Source organism: Diabrotica virgifera, chromosome 7 (assembly GCF_917563875.1).
Source record: "Diabrotica virgifera virgifera chromosome 7, PGI_DIABVI_V3a".
Classification (NCBI taxonomy): domain Eukaryota; kingdom Metazoa; phylum Arthropoda; class Insecta; order Coleoptera; family Chrysomelidae; genus Diabrotica; species Diabrotica virgifera.
Window position 1 is genome coordinate 35,196,054 of NC_065449.1, and position 20,791 is coordinate 35,216,844.

Genomic DNA, 20,791 nt, shown 5'->3' on the forward strand with positions numbered 1-20,791 from the left:
TCTATTTTCGTTTTGCAACGAAATTGAAAGTAGTTATTCATTTTTGATTTACATTTACTCTGATTGGAGTACGAAGGGAACTATTTCTCGTTGGAACTTTACCGTGCTGAGCAGATGGGACGTGAATTGTAAATTGTAGAATTCCCTCATCTTCCTTAGTCTCAGCATCCGTATGGCTTGCATATTGTAGATGCCTCGGAGGTGTAACCAGAGAAGGTTCCCATTGTTTTCATTCTGGTGGTGTGTAGAATAGCATTATGTTGTTTTATATGCTAGTAGAGTGAAAACTTAGTCTTGTTGTAGCAGTTGCCGCTAGGGCATCTATGCCATTTCGTTCGTTGCAATCCAGGACTGCACGCTGGGGTTTGTTTTGGTTGGATCAGGAAGAGCAGCATATGTGCCTCCTGATGGGAGACTAATAAGTCTCGAAACCGGTAGAGGTGCTTGCTGCACTCTCTGATTGGACTAGAATGTGGTTCGGCTGTATTTTCGTTTTGCAACGAAATTGAAAGTGGTTATTCATTTTTGAAGTATTTTTCAGTTTTTCGGTCTGATGTTCATTTTGCGAAATATTCGCTTTTTTGTGAAACTTTGTGACTCGTCCATTTCCTTACTCAAATCGTCAGATTTTTTAAATGTACACTGTTTTTCAGGTACTTAACTTACCTTGTCTTAATCTTACGTTTTCGAGTTTTTCTAAGGATAGAGTTTTTTACGGACTACCCCAACGCACGCCCCTGTATTACGAGTCCATATATGGTAGGGGTACATTTACAGGGTACAAGGTTTCTCCCCATGTGATTTTTTGACGCGCTCGAGACTCGAAAAATCCCCTCCTTGGGTCCCCTATCATTATAAAAAGCATTTTTGGTTTTGGCATTTGCATTAATCATAACCTATTTAATGTTTACATATGATTTTAAAGATTGTGTTTAAATAACCTTGTCACTATCACGTACATATAATCAGATTTTATAATCTTTTTATTGTTGCAGTTGAATATTATAGTTATCTTTTTTAATTAACCTAGTAGTTTTGGCAGATCATAACAATGTCGGCAATTAGGAGTAAAAATTAGTGTTTGGGGTAAGATTAGGCCATTTATTTTTATATTTAGCCCAACAAAGGACCGTTTTGGAGTGTAATTTTCAGGGGCAACTCCGAATTGCATGAAAATTTGGATTTAGGTTCTAATTACCCTCCACTTCAAAGTTGAATTTGTGCCGTTGGTTGCTTTTACTTGGTGGGTGACATTTACCCCTTCTCGGGGGGTGAAAAACGCGTGTTTAAAATAAGGCCGGAAATGGATAAATTGACTAATTTTAAGCACTTTTTGTTCTATAATGTTTTTTACGGAAGTCAATACTTTTTGAGTTATTCGCGATATAAAATGTTAATTTTTGGACAAAAAACTACGTTTTCAGACCGTTTTTCTCAAATAACTCAAAAAGTAAATATTTTATCGAAAAAATATTTTCAGCAAAAGTGTAGCTTATAAAAAAACGAAAATAATGGTGTACCAGTCAAGTCTACAAATTGAGTAGAAGCAAAGTTGTAGCTCATGAAAAATACGTTCTTATTCGTCTTATTCCAAACCGAATAATTCAACGTGAAATCACCGAAGAATGAAGCACTTTTCGGGAAATCCTTTTTAACATTTTTAAAGTAACTAAAAAAAGCTTATTATTTGTTGTTTACAAAAGTTTTCAGCATCAAAAATAAACGAGTTACACTGAAAAAAAGTTTGCCCCTTTTTTTTGCAAAAAAAATCGTGAAATCCTCCCTTTTTTAGCACCCTAAATGAAATTAATCGTTACCGCTTTACCATTTATTTTAACTCTATGTGTATTGTTTGTATGATCTGTAAGTTTTATTGGTTTGAAGTGCTTATTTTTGAAAAAAATTGGTTTTATAGTAAAAAAAATTTTCTAAAAATTTTTGAAAAATTTCCTTTTTCAAAATAACTTAAAAAGTATTAGTGATAAGAAAAATCTTAAAGAGTAAAAAAATGTAGGTTTTGCTATTATAAATATGCTAGTTTTATTCTGTTTCTCCGTAAGACAAAAATTGGTTAAGATATGGCTGTTCAAAATTTGCATACACTCGTGATTAGTGACCCTAAGCTTTTTCCACTATAACCCTTTAAAAAATAAACACTTTAAACCGGCGAGACTGACAGATCATATAAAAAATAGATATGTAAGTAAATCGTTTGTAAAGCGGTAGCGATTAATTTAATTTGGGAGCTAAACACGAGGAGATTTTCATGATTTTTTACAAAAAAAAAAGAGGGCCAACTTTATTTTGAGCGTAACTCGCTTATTTTTAATGCTAAAAACTTTTGTTAACAATGAAGATAAAGCTTTTTATAAACACTTTAAAAAAGTTTTAATGGGTATTTCCCGAAAAGTGCTTAATTTTTCGGTGATTTCACCTTGAAATATTCGATTTGGAATTAGACGAATAAGAACGTATTTTTCATGAGCAACAACTTTGTTTTTACTTGATTGAGAGACTTACTTGGTATACCATTTTTTTCGGTTTTTTATAAGCTACACTTTTGCTGAGGATATTTTTTCGATAAATTATTTACTTTTTGAGTTATTTGCGAAAAACCGTCTGAAAACGTAGTTTTTTGTCGAAAGATCAACATTTTCAATGGCAAATAACTCGAAAATATTGACTTACGTAAAAAACTCTATAGAACAAAAGTTGCTTAAAATCCGTCAATTTATCCATTTCCGGTCTTATCTTCAACGTATATTTTTTCACCCCCGAGAAGGGGTGACTGTCACCCCCCAAGTAAAAGCAACCAACGGCACAATTTCAACTTTGAAGTGGAGGGTAAGTAGAACCTAAATCCAAATTTGCATGCAATTCGGAGTTGCCCCTGAAAATTACACGGTATCGCCGCATTTACCGTTCATTTACTGGGCTAATTAAGATAATTTTAAACAAGTATTGTCTCAAAAATTGTAGGTAGGTATATATTATCATTATTATTTTTTATATGTATTATTTCACAGTTTAGGTACATAAGTAGAACTACATGAAATATAATACAAAACTATATTAAGACTTGGAAATGTGGAGATTTATGTTGTTCTGAAGATATTTCCTTGTGGCATTTTTATAATTAACTATTTTCAATGGGAAATAAGCCACAATTTTACTAAAAAATGAATTTATTAATGTTTCGAAGCCCAAGTCGGGTGTCGTTGTCAAAATACAAAATAATACTAAATTAAACAAAAATGTTGTTGCTTAGTAAAAAAATCTTCTAATAATTTATTTAATCTGACTCATTTATATCGGCAATTCAGACATGTATTATACATTTTAAAGTAGAAGACTTTAAAATGATATTGCTAATATTGATGAGTTGCGTTCCTGGGACGACTTTACTAAAAGATAGTTCATTTGATTACATGAAATCAACCCAACTCAAGAATATCCGCCACAAAATTTGAAATTTATAATAGGGCAGGACAAGAACTGAGAGAAGTATCTGTTTTGTATGTGTATCAAAAATAACAAATAAACGTATTTTTTATTTTTGTTTGCCTTTATTTTAGATAGTACAATAACATTTACCTACCAAAAAAATATCTGGATATCATCTAATCGCCAACAAAAACAGATAGGTAGGTATACTTATAACTTATTTATTATAAACAAGGGGACAAATAATTCCGGTATCTGTCACAGTTAGTAAACAAAACAGTTTATGCAAAACAATGCTTTTTAAATGCATTTATTTTTTTCGAATCCTAAGAAAACTAATAAATATTTTTGAAAAATTTAAACGCAGAATGAAAGATTACATTATTACCGAGGGCCGAAAGTCTTAAAATAAACAAAAATTTTCTTTTGAATAAAATATTTAAAATTAAAAATCACACTAAATTTTCTCTTTTCTTTTTCACCCTGTAACTTAATAAAATGGGTGCAGGGAAAAAGAAGTAGAGGAAGACTGAGAGAGACATGGAACGAAGTGATGGCAAGGATTCTTGACAAAAAGGAATATCATGGAACGAAGCAAAGGCAATGGCACAGGACAGGAAACAATGGAAGAGATTTATGCACTGTTAACAGAGCACACGTTAATACCTACACCCGAGAGGGTAGAAGGTCTAAAGATTATATATATTTATTTATATATTTATATATATATATATATATATATATATATATATATACAGTATGTCCCTGTAAGTTGTATCCATATGGAAAACTTTTTTATTATTAGTTTTACGAAAAAAAGTTATTCTTCATAAAAAGCTCTGCATGGTCCAAAACCTAAGTTTCAACCAACAGATATCAAATTTTATGAATATTATACGATGTATGTCAAAAAGTTTAAATTTCACTCAAGAGTAAAGTGGCTTTATTTTTCACAATATTGAAAATTGCTATTATAAAAAGTTGTTTGGAATTAAAAACCATATTCTAATATGCAATTACATAGTTATAATTGAAAAAAAATTTTTTGAAAAATTATGGATAACTAACATTATTATCAGTTATTTAAGTTCTGATAACTCTTTTATTATTAAATTTACGAAAAAAAGTGATTCTTAATAAAAAGTTCTGCATGGTCTAAAACCTAAAATACAACCATATTATATCAAATGTTATCAATTTTATACGAGGTATGTCAAAAAAGATAAATTTAGATCAAAAGTAAAGTACCTTTATAATTCAGAATAATTCAATTAGAAGGATGTAATTACATACTGAAACACAGTTTTTAATTCTAAATAACTTTTCATTATAACAATTTTCGATATTGTCAAAAATAAAAGTATTTTACTCTTGAGCGAAATTCATATTTTTTGACATACCTCGTATAAAATTAATAAAATTTGACATAAGATGGTTGTATTTTAGATTTTAAACCATGCAGAACTTTTTATTATGAATCACTTTTTTTAGTAAAATTAATAATAAAAGAGTTATCAGAATTGACATAACTGAGTTGTCCATAATTTTTCAAAAAAAAGTTTTTCTTCAATTAGAAAGATGTAATTGCATATTAAAATATAGTTTTTAATTCCAAACAACTTTTCATTATAGAAATTTTCAATATTGTGAAAAATAAATCTACTTTACTCTTGAGTGAAATTCAAACTTTTTGACATACCTCGTATAATATTCATAAAATTTGATATCTGATGGTTGAATCTTAGGTTTTAGACAATGCAGAGCTTTTTATGAAGAATAACTTTTTTTCGTAAAACTAATAATAAAAAAGTTTTCCATATGGATACAACTTACAGGGACATACTGTATATATATATATATATATATATATATATATATATATATATACAAAATATGCATAAGATGGAATGCAACCACAGACACGTGTTTCTGACTTATTAGTCGTCATCAGTATGGTATAGCCAAACAGGAGCAACGAAACCAATTTGTGGCTGTAATGTTAGAAGACCCTCAGGATTCGAGAGCAACAACTAACACATCCACGGAGGAAGCTACAGCTACCTGAGTACAGCAATGCCAAACGTTTAAAACGTTTTAAAATCAAACAAGGAGAGGTTAACGCGAGTTAATAGATATCGGCATGGCTCGCAACAATGAAAATACAAAATATGCATAAGATGGAATGCAACCACAGACACGTGTTTCTGACTTATTAGTCGTCATCAGTATGGTATAGCCAAACAGGAGCAACGAAACCAATTTGTGGCTGTAATGTTAGAAGACCCTCAGGATTCGAGAGCAACAACTAACACATCCACGGAGGAAGCTACAGCTACCTGAGTACAGCAATGCCAAACGTTTAAAACGTTTTAAAATCAAACAAGGAGAGGTTAACGCGAGTTAATAGATATCGGCATGGCTCGCAACAATGAAAATACAAAATATGCATAAGATGGAATGCAACCACAGACACGTGTTTCTGACTTATTAGTCGTCATCAGTATGGTATAGCCAAACAGGAGCAACGAAACCAATTTGTGGCTGTAATGTTAGAAGACCCTCAGGATTCGAGAGCAACAACTAACACATCCACGGAGGAAGCTACAGCTACCTGAGTACAGCAATGCCAAACGTTTAAAACGTTTTAAAATCAAACAAGGAGAGGTTAACGCGAGTTAATAGATATCGGCATGGCTCGCAACAATGAAAATACAAAATATGCATAAGATGGAATGCAACCACAGACACGTGTTTCTGACTTATTAGTCGTCATCAGTATGGTATAGCCAAACAGGAGCAACGAAACCAATTTGTGGCTGTAATGTTAGAAGACCCTCAGGATTCGAGAGCAACAACTAACACATCCACGGAGGAAGCTACAGCTACCTGAGTACAGCAATGCCAAACGTTTAAAACGTTTTAAAATCAAACAAGGAGAGGTTAACGCGAGTTAATAGATATCGGCATGGCTCGCAACAATGAAAATACAAAATATGCATAAGATGGAATGCAACCACAGACACGTGTTTCTGACTTATTAGTCGTCATCAGTATGGTATAGCCAAACAGGAGCAACGAAACCAATTTGTGGCTGTAGCCATGCCGATATCTATTAACTCGCGTTAACCTCTCCTTGTTTGATTTTAAAACGTTTTAAACGTTTGGCATTGCTGTACTCAGGTAGCTGTAGCTTCCTCCGTGGATGTGTTAGTTGTTGCTCTCGAATCCTGAGGGTCTTCTAACATTACAGCCACAAATTGGTTTCGTTGCTCCTGTTTGGCTATACCATACTGATGACGACTAATAAGTCAGAAACACGTGTCTGTGGTTGCATTCCATCTTATGCATATTTTGTATTTTCATTGTTGCGAGCCATGCCGATATCTATTAACTCGCGTTAATCTCTCCTTGTTTGATTTTAAAACGTTTTAAACGTTTGGCATTGCTGTACTCAGGTAGCTGTAGCTTCCTCCGTGGATGTGTTAGTTGTTGCTCTCGAATCCTGAGGGTCTTCTAACATTACAGCCACAAATTGGTTTCGTTGCTCCTGTTTGGCTATACCATACTGATGACGACTAATAAGTCAGAAACACGTGTCTGTGGTTGCATTCCATCTTATGCATATTTTGTATTTTCATTGTTGCGAGCCATGCCGATATCTATTAACTCGCGTTAACCTCTCCTTGTTTGATTTTAAAACGTTTTAAACGTTTGGCATTGCTGTACTCAGGTAGCTGTAGCTTCCTCCGTGGATGTGTTAGTTGTTGCTCTCGAATCCTGAGGGTCTTCTAACATTACAGCCACAAATTGGTTTCGTTGCTCCTGTTTGGCTATACCATACTGATGACGACTAATAAGTCAGAAACACGTGTCTGTGGTTGCATTCCATCTTATGCATATTTTGTATTTTCATTGTTGCGAGCCATGCCGATATCTATTAACTCGCGTTAACCTCTCCTTGTTTGATTATATATATATATATATATATATATATATATATATATAACTTAATAAAATAAACATTATAGAAGGTTACAGTGACTTTCGGCCCTCGGTAAAAACGTAATCTTTCATTCTGCGTTTAAATTTTTCAAAAATACTTATTATTTGTCTCAAGGTTCAAAACAAAATGAATGGTTTTAAAAAGCATTGGAGCCAAAATTTTGCGCATACCCCCTTAAGATATAGAAATTTCCGGGTTTATTGAAATTTATGATACAGGGAGCTCCCAAAGTGATCTTAAATATACTGCAGAGCATAAAATTATGTACAAAATTTCAAATATACAGGGTGTCCCGAAAAGATTGGTCATAAATTATACCACACATTCTGGGGTCAAAAATAGTTCGATTGAACCTAACTTACCTCAGTACAAATGTGCTCATAAAGAAAGTTACAGCCCTTTGAAGTTACAAAATGAAAATCGATTGAGATTTTTTATTGAAAATCGACATGCATCATTCTTATGGCAGGAATATCTTAAAACAAAATTATAGTGAAATTTGTCCACCCCATAAAAAATGTATGAGGATTTTGTTCCCTTAAGCCCCCCCCCCCCCCCCAACTTTTGTGTACGTTCCAATTAATTCATTATTGTGATACCATTAGTTAAACACAACGTTTTTAAAACTTTTTTTGCCTCCTAGTATTTTTTCGATAAGCCAGTTTTTATCGAGATGCGGCTTCTTTTTCAATATATTTACGTAAAAATTTTATGGGGGTTTTATTCCTTTAAACTCCCCAAATGTTTGTGTACATTCCAATTAAATTATTATTGTGGTACCATTAGTTAAACACAGTGTTTTTAAGATTTTGCCTCTTAGTGTTTCTTTTATAAACCACCTCTTATCGAGATGTAGCTTCTTTTTCAAAATATACCTAAAAATGTAAATTATAAATAAATTTTCAGATTATTAACAGGTCTCTATAACCGTACTTAACCATATACAAATATGTGGTGGATTCGACAAATATTCAAAATATCTCGATAAACACTGACTTATCGAAAAAGTACTAAGACGCAAAAAAGTTTTAGAAACATTGTGTTTAACTAATGGTACCACAATAATAATTCAATTGGAACGTGCACTAAAGTTTGGGGGGATTTAAGGGAACAAAACCCCATAAAATTTTTATGGGGTGTACAAATTTCACTTTAATTTTTTTTTAAGATGTTGCTGCCATAAAAATGCCACATGTCCATTTTCAATAAAAAATCTCTGAGAGTTTTCGATATATGAAAAAAAATCGATTTTCATTTTGTAACTTCAAAGGGCTGTAACTTTTTTTGTGTGCACTATTGTATATAGGTAAGTGAGGTTCAATCAATCTATTTTTGACCCCAGAATCTGTGGTATAATTTATGACCATTCTTTTCGGGACACCCTGTATAAAACAGTAATTAGACCCGCGGGCACCCATACGTGGGGGGGGGGGGCGGTGCCCCCTAACTTTTCGGGTGCTTTAAACTATATAATGGTTATCCAAAGTGTACAAAATATAATGTGCAACATCTTCACGTCTGCCGCGCCTCCTAAAAATTTTTATGTGGGCGCCCGTGATTAGACCCATAGTAACATATTGCCTGCGAGGCATGGAAATTAAATAAGAAGAAAGAGAATACTCTGAAAAGATGGGAAAGGAAAATATTGAGACGCGTATTCGGAGAGCGGAAAACAGAAGACGTAGACGGAGAGGCAGCGCCATGATACAACAAATTTAGGAGATATGACATCAAAGTGTTTCAAATTCGTTCGGTTCTGCGCATGACGTCAATACGTGACTAGTTAGCGGCGCCAATTTGAAATAACCTATGGATAACATGAAGAATAGAAGCATTCTGGTAATAAAATTACGGATTATTTATGTTAAATTTCTTGTTACGAAACGTAGCGATAAAGTAATGGATATAAACTTTTGTGAATTATGGATTTACTAAAGACAAAATAGGCAAATGTGCACTTAAAATAGTGATGTTTTCATTAAAATTATTATCACACTAACATAATTATGAATTCACTGAACACAATGAGAAAAACCTTTACCTACTAAATTTCAATACTTTCGGTTATTAAAAAGGTTTTTCGCATCTGCATCAGTCCCGTCTTTGAGAGGATGTGGAATCTTATTTTGTTAGAGGTTTGGTCATCACATCTGTAACTTGTTCTGCAGTGGAAATTTGTGTGAAGGCTTTTTAGTTTGATCACAATTTCTTAGGTTATATCTTCCTGTTTCCATATCTACCGATTCTTTTATGGTCATCTTCACCAATCTAAGAGATTATTTCAGTATCGATCTCATTTTGTTCTCATTGAGAAATAGCTATATAATGATGGTCATATTTAGAATTATTTTCCTATAAGGAGGTATTGTAGAGGCAATTAAACTCGTTTCTGACAACCAGTTTTTTAAAATGTTTGACCTGTTACATAAATATCAGAAACAAACAACAAATGTCGTGATCGTCACGTATTGACGTCACTTGACATTTGACAGGAGCTGCGTGGTGTCATATCTTCGGTTTCATTATATCATGAGGCAGCGCCGAAAAATCTCTCTGAATTTACTAAAGCTAGTTTTTTCACAATTAATTACCGTGATTGGGTAGAGAAACATACTGCGGTCGGTCAAGCGAAACGTAGAACAGGTGGTACTGACAGCTTGTCAAAGTTGCTTACCTGCGGAGGTAGTTAAATCCATTTACTAAGGCTGAAAATCAGTACACACATTCTAAATTGAATATAAATAAAAGTTATTATAGTCGGTCAGCTGTATGACGGGACAAAACCGGTCGGTCGGCCCCAATGAATGTACAGGGTTATTCACTATATTTTGACCCCCTCTGAACTACTTTATTTACAGATTTAGAAAAAAATGTAAAATACAAAAGTTATTCGATTTTTTAATTATGATTTTTTGACATATATATCGTACTAGTGACGTCATCCATCTGGGAGTGATGACGTAATCGACTATTTTTTAAATGAGAATAGGGGTGGTGTGCTAGCTCATGTGAAAGGTTATTCAATTATCTATGCAGTAGTATAAATATTAAGATCATTATTTATACAGTGTCCAAACAAAATTTTGAATTATTAATCAAACAATTAATTTAAAAAAAATTGGACACCCTGTATAAACAATCATGTTAATGAAGACTAAGTTTTCACTCTAATGGCATATAACATATCCCACCAGAATGAAAACAATGGGAACCTTCTCTGGTTACACCTCCGAGGCTTCTACAATTTGCAAGCCATACGGATGCTGAGACTAAGGAAGATGAGGGAATTCTACAATTTACAATTCACGTCACATCTGCTCAGCGCGGTAAAGTTCCAACGAGACTGGTTCCCTTCATACTCCACACAGAGTAAATGTAAATCAAAAATGAATAACCATTTTCAATTTCGTTGCAAAACGAAAATACAGCCGAACCATATTCCAGTCCAATCAGAGAGTGCTGCAAGCACCTCTACCGGTTTCGAAACTTATTAGTCTCTCATCAGGAGGCACATATGCTGCTCTCCCTGATCCAACCAAAACAAACCCCAGCGTGCAGTCCCGAATTGCAACGAACGAAATGGCATAGATGCCCTAGCGGCAACTGCTAGCAAAAGACTAAGTTTTCACTCTAATGGCATATAACATATCCCACCAGAATGAAAACAATGGGAACCTTCTCTGGTTACACCTCCGAGGCTTCTACAATTTGCAAGCCATACGGATGCTGAGACTAAGGAAGATGAGGGAATTCTACAATTTACAATTCACGTCACATCTGCTCAGCGCGGTAAAGTTCCAACGAGACTGGTTCCCTTCATACTCCACACAGAGTAAATGTAAATCAAAAATGAATAACCATTTTCAATTTCGTTGCAAAACGAAAATACAGCCGAACCATATTCCAGTCCAATCAGAGAGTGCTGCAAGCACCTCTACCGGTTTCGAAACTTATTAGTCTCTCATCAGGAGGCACATATGCTGCTCTCCCTGATCCAACCAAAACAAACCCCAGCGTGCAGTCCCGAATTGCAACGAACGAAATGGCATAGATGCCCTAGCGGCAACTGCTAGCAAAAGACTAAGTTTTCACTCTAATGGCATATAACATATCCCACCAGAATGAAAACAATGGGAACCTTCTCTGGTTACACCTCCGAGGCTTCTACAATTTGCAAGCCATACGGATGCTGAGACTAAGGAAGATGAGGGAATTCTACAATTTACAATTCACGTCACATCTGCTCAGCGCGGTAAAGTTCCAACGAGACTGGTTCCCTTCATACTCCACACAGAGTAAATGTAAATCAAAAATGAATAACCATTTTCAATTTCGTTGCAAAACGAAAATACAGCCGAACCATATTCCAGTCCAATCAGAGAGTGCTGCAAGCACCTCTACCGGTTTCGAAACTTATTAGTCTCTCATCAGGAGGCACATATGCTGCTCTCCCTGATCCAACCAAAACAAACCCCAGCGTGCAGTCCCGAATTGCAACGAACGAAATGGCATAGATGCCCTAGCGGCAACTGCTAGCAAAAGACTAAGTTTTCACTCTAATGGCATATAACATATCCCACCAGAATGAAAACAATGGGAACCTTCTCTGGTTACACCTCCGAGGCTTCTACAATTTGCAAGCCATACGGATGCTGAGACTAAGGAAGATGAGGGAATTCTACAATTTACAATTCACGTCACATCTGCTCAGCGCGGTAAAGTTCCAACGAGACTGGTTCCCTTCATACTCCACACAGAGTAAATGTAAATCAAAAATGAATAACCATTTTCAATTTCGTTGCAAAACGAAAATACAGCCGAACCATATTCCAGTCCAATCAGAGAGTGCTGCAAGCACCTCTACCGGTTTCGAAACTTATTAGTCTCTCATCAGGAGGCACATATGCTGCTCTCCCTGATCCAACCAAAACAAACCCCAGCGTGCAGTCCCGAATTGCAACGAACGAAATGGCATAGATGCCCTAGCGGCAACTGCTAGCAAAAGACTAAGTTTTCACTCTAATGGCATATAACATATCCCACCAGAATGAAAACAATGGGAACCTTCTCTGGTTACACCTCCGAGGCTTCTACAATTTGCTTCCTTAGTCTCAGCATCCGTATGGCTTGCAAATTGTAGAAGCCTCGGAGGTGTAACCAGAGAAGGTTCCCATTGTTTTCATTCTGGTGGGATATGTTATATGCCATTAGAGTGAAAACTTAGTCTTTTGCTAGCAGTTGCCGCTAGGGCATCTATGCCATTTCGTTCGTTGCAATTCGGGACTGCACGCTGGGGTTTGTTTTGGTTGGATCAGGGAGAGCAGCATATGTGCCTCCTGATGAGAGACTAATAAGTTTCGAAACCGGTAGAGGTGCTTGCAGCACTCTCTGATTGGACTGGAATATGGTTCGGCTGTATTTTCGTTTTGCAACGAAATTGAAAATGGTTATTCATTTTTGATTTACATTTACTCTGTGTGGAGTATGAAGGGAACCAGTCTCGTTGGAACTTTACCGCGCTGAGCAGATGTGACGTGAATTGTAAATTGTAGAATTCCCTCATCTTCCTTAGTCTCAGCATCCGTATGGCTTGCAAATTGTAGAAGCCTCGGAGGTGTAACCAGAGAAGGTTCCCATTGTTTTCATTCTGGTGGGATATGTTATATGCCATTAGAGTGAAAACTTAGTCTTTTGCTAGCAGTTGCCGCTAGGGCATCTATGCCATTTCGTTCGTTGCAATTCGGGACTGCACGCTGGGGTTTGTTTTGGTTGGATCAGGGAGAGCAGCATATGTGCCTCCTGATGAGAGACTAATAAGTTTCGAAACCGGTAGAGGTGCTTGCAGCACTCTCTGATTGGACTGGAATATGGTTCGGCTGTATTTTCGTTTTGCAACGAAATTGAAAATGGTTATTCATTTTTGATTTACATTTACTCTGTGTGGAGTATGAAGGGAACCAGTCTCGTTGGAACTTTACCGCGCTGAGCAGATGTGACGTGAATTGTAAATTGTAGAATTCCCTCATCTTCCTTAGTCTCAGCATCCGTATGGCTTGCAAATTGTAGAAGCCTCGGAGGTGTAACCAGAGAAGGTTCCCATTGTTTTCATTCTGGTGGGATATGTTATATGCCATTAGAGTGAAAACTTAGTCTTTTGCTAGCAGTTGCCGCTAGGGCATCTATGCCATTTCGTTCGTTGCAATTCGGGACTGCACGCTGGGGTTTGTTTTGGTTGGATCAGGGAGAGCAGCATATGTGCCTCCTGATGAGAGACTAATAAGTTTCGAAACCGGTAGAGGTGCTTGCAGCACTCTCTGATTGGACTGGAATATGGTTCGGCTGTATTTTCGTTTTGCAACGAAATTGAAAATGGTTATTCATTTTTAATCATGTTAATGTTTATATTACTGAGGGAATTGAATAACCTTTCAAATGAGCTAGCGCACGACCCATATTATCATTTAAAAAATTGAATAAATTTTGTATTTCACATTTTTTTCTAATTCTGTAAATAAAGCAGTTTAGAGGGGTGTCAAAATATATTGAATAACCCTGTACATTCATTGGGGCCGACCGACCGGCTCTGTCCCGTCATACAGCTGACCGACTATAATAACTTTTTTTTATATTCAATTTAGAATGTGTGTACTGATTTTCAGTCTGAGTAAATGGATTTAATTACCTCCACAGGTAAGCAACTTTGACAACCTGTCAGTACCACCTGTTCTACGTTTCGCTTGACCGACCGCAGTATGTTTCTCTACACAATCACAGTAATCAACTGTGAAATAACTAGCTTTAGTAAATTCAGAGAAATTTTTCAGCGCTGCCTCTTGGACTAGCGGGTTGACGAGAAGAACTAATAACTAATTAATGCCTTTGCACAAAGAACCTACCATAACCAAGTTCGTCAAGTCACAAAGAATCAGATGGTTGAAGATTGGCAGTTAACAGAATGTCTAAACTAGTTGTATCTTCCTTTTATAAACTTGTTTATAAAGAGGAGGAAGAAGAAGAGATAGCAGGCAGTCAACGCAACGAATACAACTACAACCTTAAGATCTTGGGGGATGATTTCTGTTGTGTATATTTTATTAAATAACCACACCAAACACACACCTACAAGTTTAATGTTACTATTAGTTTACTTATGATTCCTAGGATATATTTACATGGTGCCTAATGTATGCTGATGATGTAGTGTTAATAGGAAATAGTGAAAGAGACAGTGGAGACAAGCTCTGGAGGAGAAAGGTTTAAAACTTAGTAGGACAAAAACAGAGTATTTGGAATGTTCATTTAAAGATGGAGTTACTACAAATAAAATAGTATCTTTGGATGGTACCTAGGATAGGAATTACAGAGTAATGTAGAAATAGATGGAGATGCACGCAGTAGAATTAGGGCTGGATGGATGAAGTGGAAAGAAGCGAGTGGTGTGTTGTGTGACAAAAAAATTCCAATGAAGCTGAAGGGAAAATTCTATAAAACAGTCATAAGACCGGCTATGATGTACGGAACTGAATGTTGGGCACTGAAAAAGAAAGAGGAACAACGAATGTATGTGGCGGAATTGAGAATGCTTAGATGGATGAGTGGAGTGACAAAGAAGGAGAAAATTAGAAATGAGTATATTAGGGGAAATCTAGGTGTGGTACCAATTAATGCCAAAATGAGAGAGCATAGGTTAAGATGGTTTGGTCATGTTCAACGTCGAGACGTTAATCACCCAATACGAAGAATAGCTGAAGTGCAGATTCCTGGAAGGAGTAGGAGAGGAAGACCAAAGAAAAAATGGGGGGAGACGATAAGGCAGGACATGTTGGTAAAGGGGATTAACATTGATATGATCCAAGATAGAATTGTGTGGAGAAATGCAATTAGGGAAGCCGACCCCGCATAGGGATAAGGCAAAGAGAATGATGATGATGATGATTCCTAGGAAATTTCTTCTGCTTCTTATTTCTTATAGACTTATGGTATTGTCACCAAAGGTAAATTTAAAAATATCCAATCCAATATTATACAAAGCGTTAAAATCAGCAACAGTGCTTACTTCACTATGTTGTGACTGTGACCAATGACGGCGGAGGACCGAGCAACGGAGTTAAGGTGGCTACAGACTATGCATGTATTCGCGATTCGTGATGCGCGATGTGTGATTCACGGGCATTTCACGAGTAGTGTGTAGGGTCTTGTTCGTTAAAAATCGATTCGTCAACAACATGATTCGTGTTTGCACAGTAATACGCTCTTGTGAGCGGTAAATCCTATGTGTCATACTTACTTATGTGACTGCCTATGTGTCATAGTTAATTCACAGTGCGCACTAGTTTCTTCGGGGGTGTGCATAGGCTATGTTAATTCATTTACACTATGATTATAAAAATATCACTAGCTATTTTTATACGAGGGCACTGCGTACTCGAAAGGGCGCAGTGTTGCCATTTATATTATGTACCTATATCTAATTTAAAACTAAACATGCTGTATGAGTAATTTATAGCGATTAATAATAACTATTTAGTAATACTTACCCGCTACTTCCCATAGATTGATGAGACATATTGTACACAAACTGAGGTTGTTTCATGAGACCGACAAATGGCGGACCATTTTGACCGGTAGGTGTCGCTGGATGTGGCCAAGAGGGTGACAGCAGTGGACTAACAACTGGTGATATGGGATGCATGTTGCTCGTGTTTTGGGGCGGAAGAGATAGGCTGGGATTTGCACTTTGAGCTATTGGAGGTGTTGCTAACGATTGCGGTAAGTGGTAAGATGGTGGAATGTCGGCAGTCGTACAGGGTTCGTCGAATCCCAGAATGTAGCTGCGTGCTTTGTAAATGTTTCCTGTAATAAATATCATTATTAGACTTACGCAAATATGCAACTTTCATATTTTGCATATTATGCATAAAAAATGCAAAAATATCATATTTTGCATATTTTTATAAACGCATGATAAAGCGCATATAACTTGAAATTTCGGTTGTACAAACTATAGATTTAATAGTCTGTAATAAATCAACCAATAGCTTGGAAATCCCAATATTTATACAGAGTGTCCAGAAACTCTACCGACAAACGAAGACAGGGTATTCCTCAGATAATTTTAAGACAATTTTACCAAATTCGCCTAGTCCAAAAATGCTTCTTAAGGGAGCTAGAGCTCTTTGAAGATGGCGTCTTATACTAGATTTTCTTAAGTACCTCCACGTTTTTATGTAGTTAGAAAAATGAAAATTGGTACGCATATTTATCTTCCATGGGTAAATCGATTCCAGCCATTGCAAATTTCTAGTACCGGTCATAGGCGTCCGTTTTGGGTAGGGCAACGGTTATTTTATCGCATAACTTTTTTGTCTTTAACTTTTAAGCATTTTTGACTATTTGAATTATTAAAGTGTGTGGTATTCTAGTACTAAAAAGTACTCTTGCTTTAAGTCGGTAGAACACACCGTTTTCTAGAAATCGATTTGAAAATTTTTCGTTTCTTAAATTTGAAAAATTTTTTTTAAAAAAACGGTGTTTTTTTATTAACTTAAAGCAAGAGTAACTTTTAGTACTAAAATACCTCATAATTTAGTAATCTAGTGTCAAAATGCTTAAAAATTAAAGACAAAAAAGATAGGCGATAAAATAAACATTGACCCACCCAAAAGGAACGCATATGACCGGTTCTAGAAATTAACAATTAATGAAATCGATTCATCTCTGGAATATAATACTCTGGGCTAATTAGCAAAATTCATGGAAAAGTTATTTACCAGCAATTTTATTGCTTGAATCGAATTATAAGATCCTATATATTAATATTATAGGTATGCAAAGTCCGCAGATAGTGTGCTACTTTTTTTATAAACAAAATGGCGCCGACAAATCGTATTTTTTTCAATTATTGCTCTATAACTCCAAAGATTTTAACTTTACAACAAAAACACCCAAATAAAAATTCACCGCAATTAAATTCTGCATAGAGATGTGTTTTTCACGATTTGCTCCGACGAAAATTTTCCTCGGAAAATGCGGGTTTTCCTAACAAAAACTCTAATTTTCAAATAAAGTTTTAGGTAAGTAATTATCAATCAATAATTAAATAACTTAGTGACATCAAAGCTTTCTTGGTATAGATTGTAATTCCAGAAGCCGGTGAAAATTAAACGAATATTTTAGCAACAATTCAATTGTTAATTAACAATTTATGATCGCAATAATAACCAAAATAATCATGATACATTGATCAAACTTATAAAGATTATAAAGATGAGATGCTTATTTAATATTTTATCGACAAAATATAAATTTTTCTTTTTTTGCAAATCTTTAAATTTTGAAAAAAAAAATAGTTATAATACGCTGGCCTAATTAGTAAAGTACAAAGAAAGGTTATTTACCAGCAATTTTATTGCTGAAATCGAATTATAAGATCCTATATATTATTAATATAGGTATGCAAAGTCCGCAGATAGTGTGCTACTTTTTTTATAAACAAAATGGCGCCGACAAATCGTATTTTTTTCAATTATTGCTATATAACTCCGAAGATTTTAACTTTACACCAAAAACACTCATATAAAAATTCACCCCAATTTAATTCTACATAGAGGCATGTTTTTCCCGATTTGCTCCGACGAAAATTTTCCTCGGAAAATGTGGGTTTTCAAAACAAAATCTCGAATTTTCAAATAATTTTTTTGAGCCAGTAATTATTTATCAATAATTATATAGCTTGGTGAAATAAAAGCTTTCTTGGTATAGATTATAAATTCAGAAGCCGGTGAAAATGAAACGAATACTTTAGCAACAATTCAATTGTTAATTAACAATTTACAGTCGCAATAACAACCAAAATAATCATGAGACATTGATCAAACTTAGAAAGATTATAAAGGTGTGATGCCTATTTAATATTATGTCGGTAAAATACAAATTTTTCATTTTTTTGCATAATCTTAAAATGTTTAAAAAAAATTGTTATAAACAAATTAACATTTCTCAGAAATTGTTTATTATATTCTAATTTTAAAAATACTTAAAATGCGTATTTCATAGGTCTTGAAAATGAATGCTTTAAAAAAAATTTCCAACCATTTGCAAAAAAGTTATGAAACAGCAAAATAAATATACGATTTCTGCGTTGTTTATAATTTGTTTTAATTGTTTCAAAGCTTAAGAGTGCGTCTATGGTACAATCTAATTACTCACAAAGAATGTCAAAAATTAGTGCAATGGTTATATTTTAATCAAAGATTAAAAATACTTTTTTTTGTAATTTTTAGCGCAAAAGTAGGCCTGATACAGAGTCGGAGCTAAAATGTTCACTCGAAGCGACTGACACGCAGCATACATTATTTATTAAAAGTGTACGTCGCGCGGCCTCCGGTCGTCGCTCCGAGTGAAAATTTTAGCTACAGTACTGTATTATTCTACATTGGCGCGTGTAAATTACAAAAAAATATATTTTTGATATATTTATTTGATTATTATAATTGATATTTTTTTGTAAATAATTAGCTTGTACTTTAAACTCACTTCTACGCTTTGAAAGAATTAAAAAAATTATAAACACCGAAGTAATCGTATGTTTACTTTGCTGTTTCATACCTTTTTTGCAAATGGTTGCAAAAAAGTTTTAAAGCATTCATTTTCAAGATATTTGAAATGCGCATTTTAGCTATTTTTTTTAAATTATAATATAATAAAAACTTTCTGGGAAACGTTAATTTGTTTATAACTATTTTTTTTAACATTTAAAGATTATGCAAAAAAATAAAAAATTTATATTTTGTCGACAAGATGTTAATAGGCATCTCATCTTTATAATATTTCAAAGTTTAATCAGTGTATCATAATTATTTTGGTTATTATTGCGACTATAAATTATTAATTAACAATTGAATTGTGGCTAAAATATTCGTTTAATTTTCACCAGCTTCTGGAACTATAATCTAAACCAAGAAGGCTTTTAAGTCACCAAATTATTTAATTATTGGTAGATAATTACTTATCTAAAACTTTATTTGAAAATTAAAGATTTTGTTGGGAAAACCCGCATTTTCAGAAGAAAATTTTTGTCGGAGCAGATCGGGAAAAACACGTCTCTATGCAGAATTTAATCACGGTGAATTTTTATTTGAGTGTTTTTGTTGTAAAGTTCAAATCTTCGGAGTTATAGAGCAATAATTGAAAAAAAACACGATTTTCGTGCGCCATTTTGTTTATAAAAAAAAGTAGCACACTATCTGAGGACTTTGCATACCTATATTATTAATATATAGGATCTTATAATTCGATTCCAGCAATAAAATTGCTGGTAAATAACTTTTCCCAAAAATGGCCTATTAAATAAACAGACTAAATAGGCAGACTATAAATAAACGTACCAGTTTTCGTGTTTCTAAATAGTTTTTTTTTAATATTTTTTTAATTCAAGAAACGAAAAATTTTCAAATCAATTTTTCTAGAAAACGGTGTATCCTATCTATTTAAAGGAAGAGTACCTTTTAGTACTAACATACCTCACAATTTAATAACCCAGTGTCAAAAATGCTTAATAATTAAAGACAAAAAAGTTATGCAATAAAATATCCGTTGCCCTACCCAAAACTGACGCCTATGACCGGTAGTATAAATTCACAATGGATGGAATCCATTTATCTCTGGAAGATAAATACGTGTACCAATTTTAGTTTTTCTAAATAAAAGCGTTCTGGAGCTATTTAAGAAAAACTAATTCCAAGACGCCATCTTCAAAGAGCTCTAGCTCCTTTAGGAAGCATTTTCGGACTTTTGGGTGAATTGGGTTAAACTGTTTTTAAATTATCTGAGGAATCTCCTATCTTCGTTTGTCGGTAGAGTTTCTGAACACTCATAAGCGACTTATAGTTTTGTCCATGAATAAGGGTTGCAAAATTTGCTAATTTATACCTCTAGGTAAAAATTTTTATAATGACGGCCAATTTTAGAAATCACTTTTGTTGTAAAATTAAAACTGTTATTTGATTTTAACTATCTACAGGGCGGTACAAACAAAAATTTTGAAAATTGCAATATTTTTAACACGTGCCAATAGAAGGCTGGTTCGCAATAAATCGACGTATTTTTTTCATTTCACAAGCATTTTTTTAATTTCTTGTGATAAAAAATACGATCTTAAAAATTAAAATCATTCAACAGTTTATTGAAAGGTCGCTTAATATTTTTTCTTCTCAAACAATATCGTCAGTTTGCATTTATTTGACTATTAGCAAAAGCCTATGACTTATGAATTAAGTGCCTTTAATTTACGCTCAGAGTATTTTTTCTTTAAATATAAACACAAAAGGCCAAGAGCCTACTGTA

General features: G+C 34.3%; 1 protein-coding gene across 1 annotated transcript in view; it reads right to left on the reverse strand.

The window, feature by feature from the left end:
• The window catches only part of LOC114326454 (protein bicaudal C), an 84,235-nt gene that overhangs the window by 42,377 nt on the left and 21,067 nt on the right, over positions 1 to 20,791 (reverse strand). Inside the window, exon 7 of the mRNA XM_028274833.2 lies at positions 15,985 to 16,300. Within this exon, the coding sequence (XP_028130634.1) occupies positions 15,985 to 16,300 (316 nt within the window). The remainder of the gene's footprint in view (positions 1 to 15,984; positions 16,301 to 20,791) is intronic.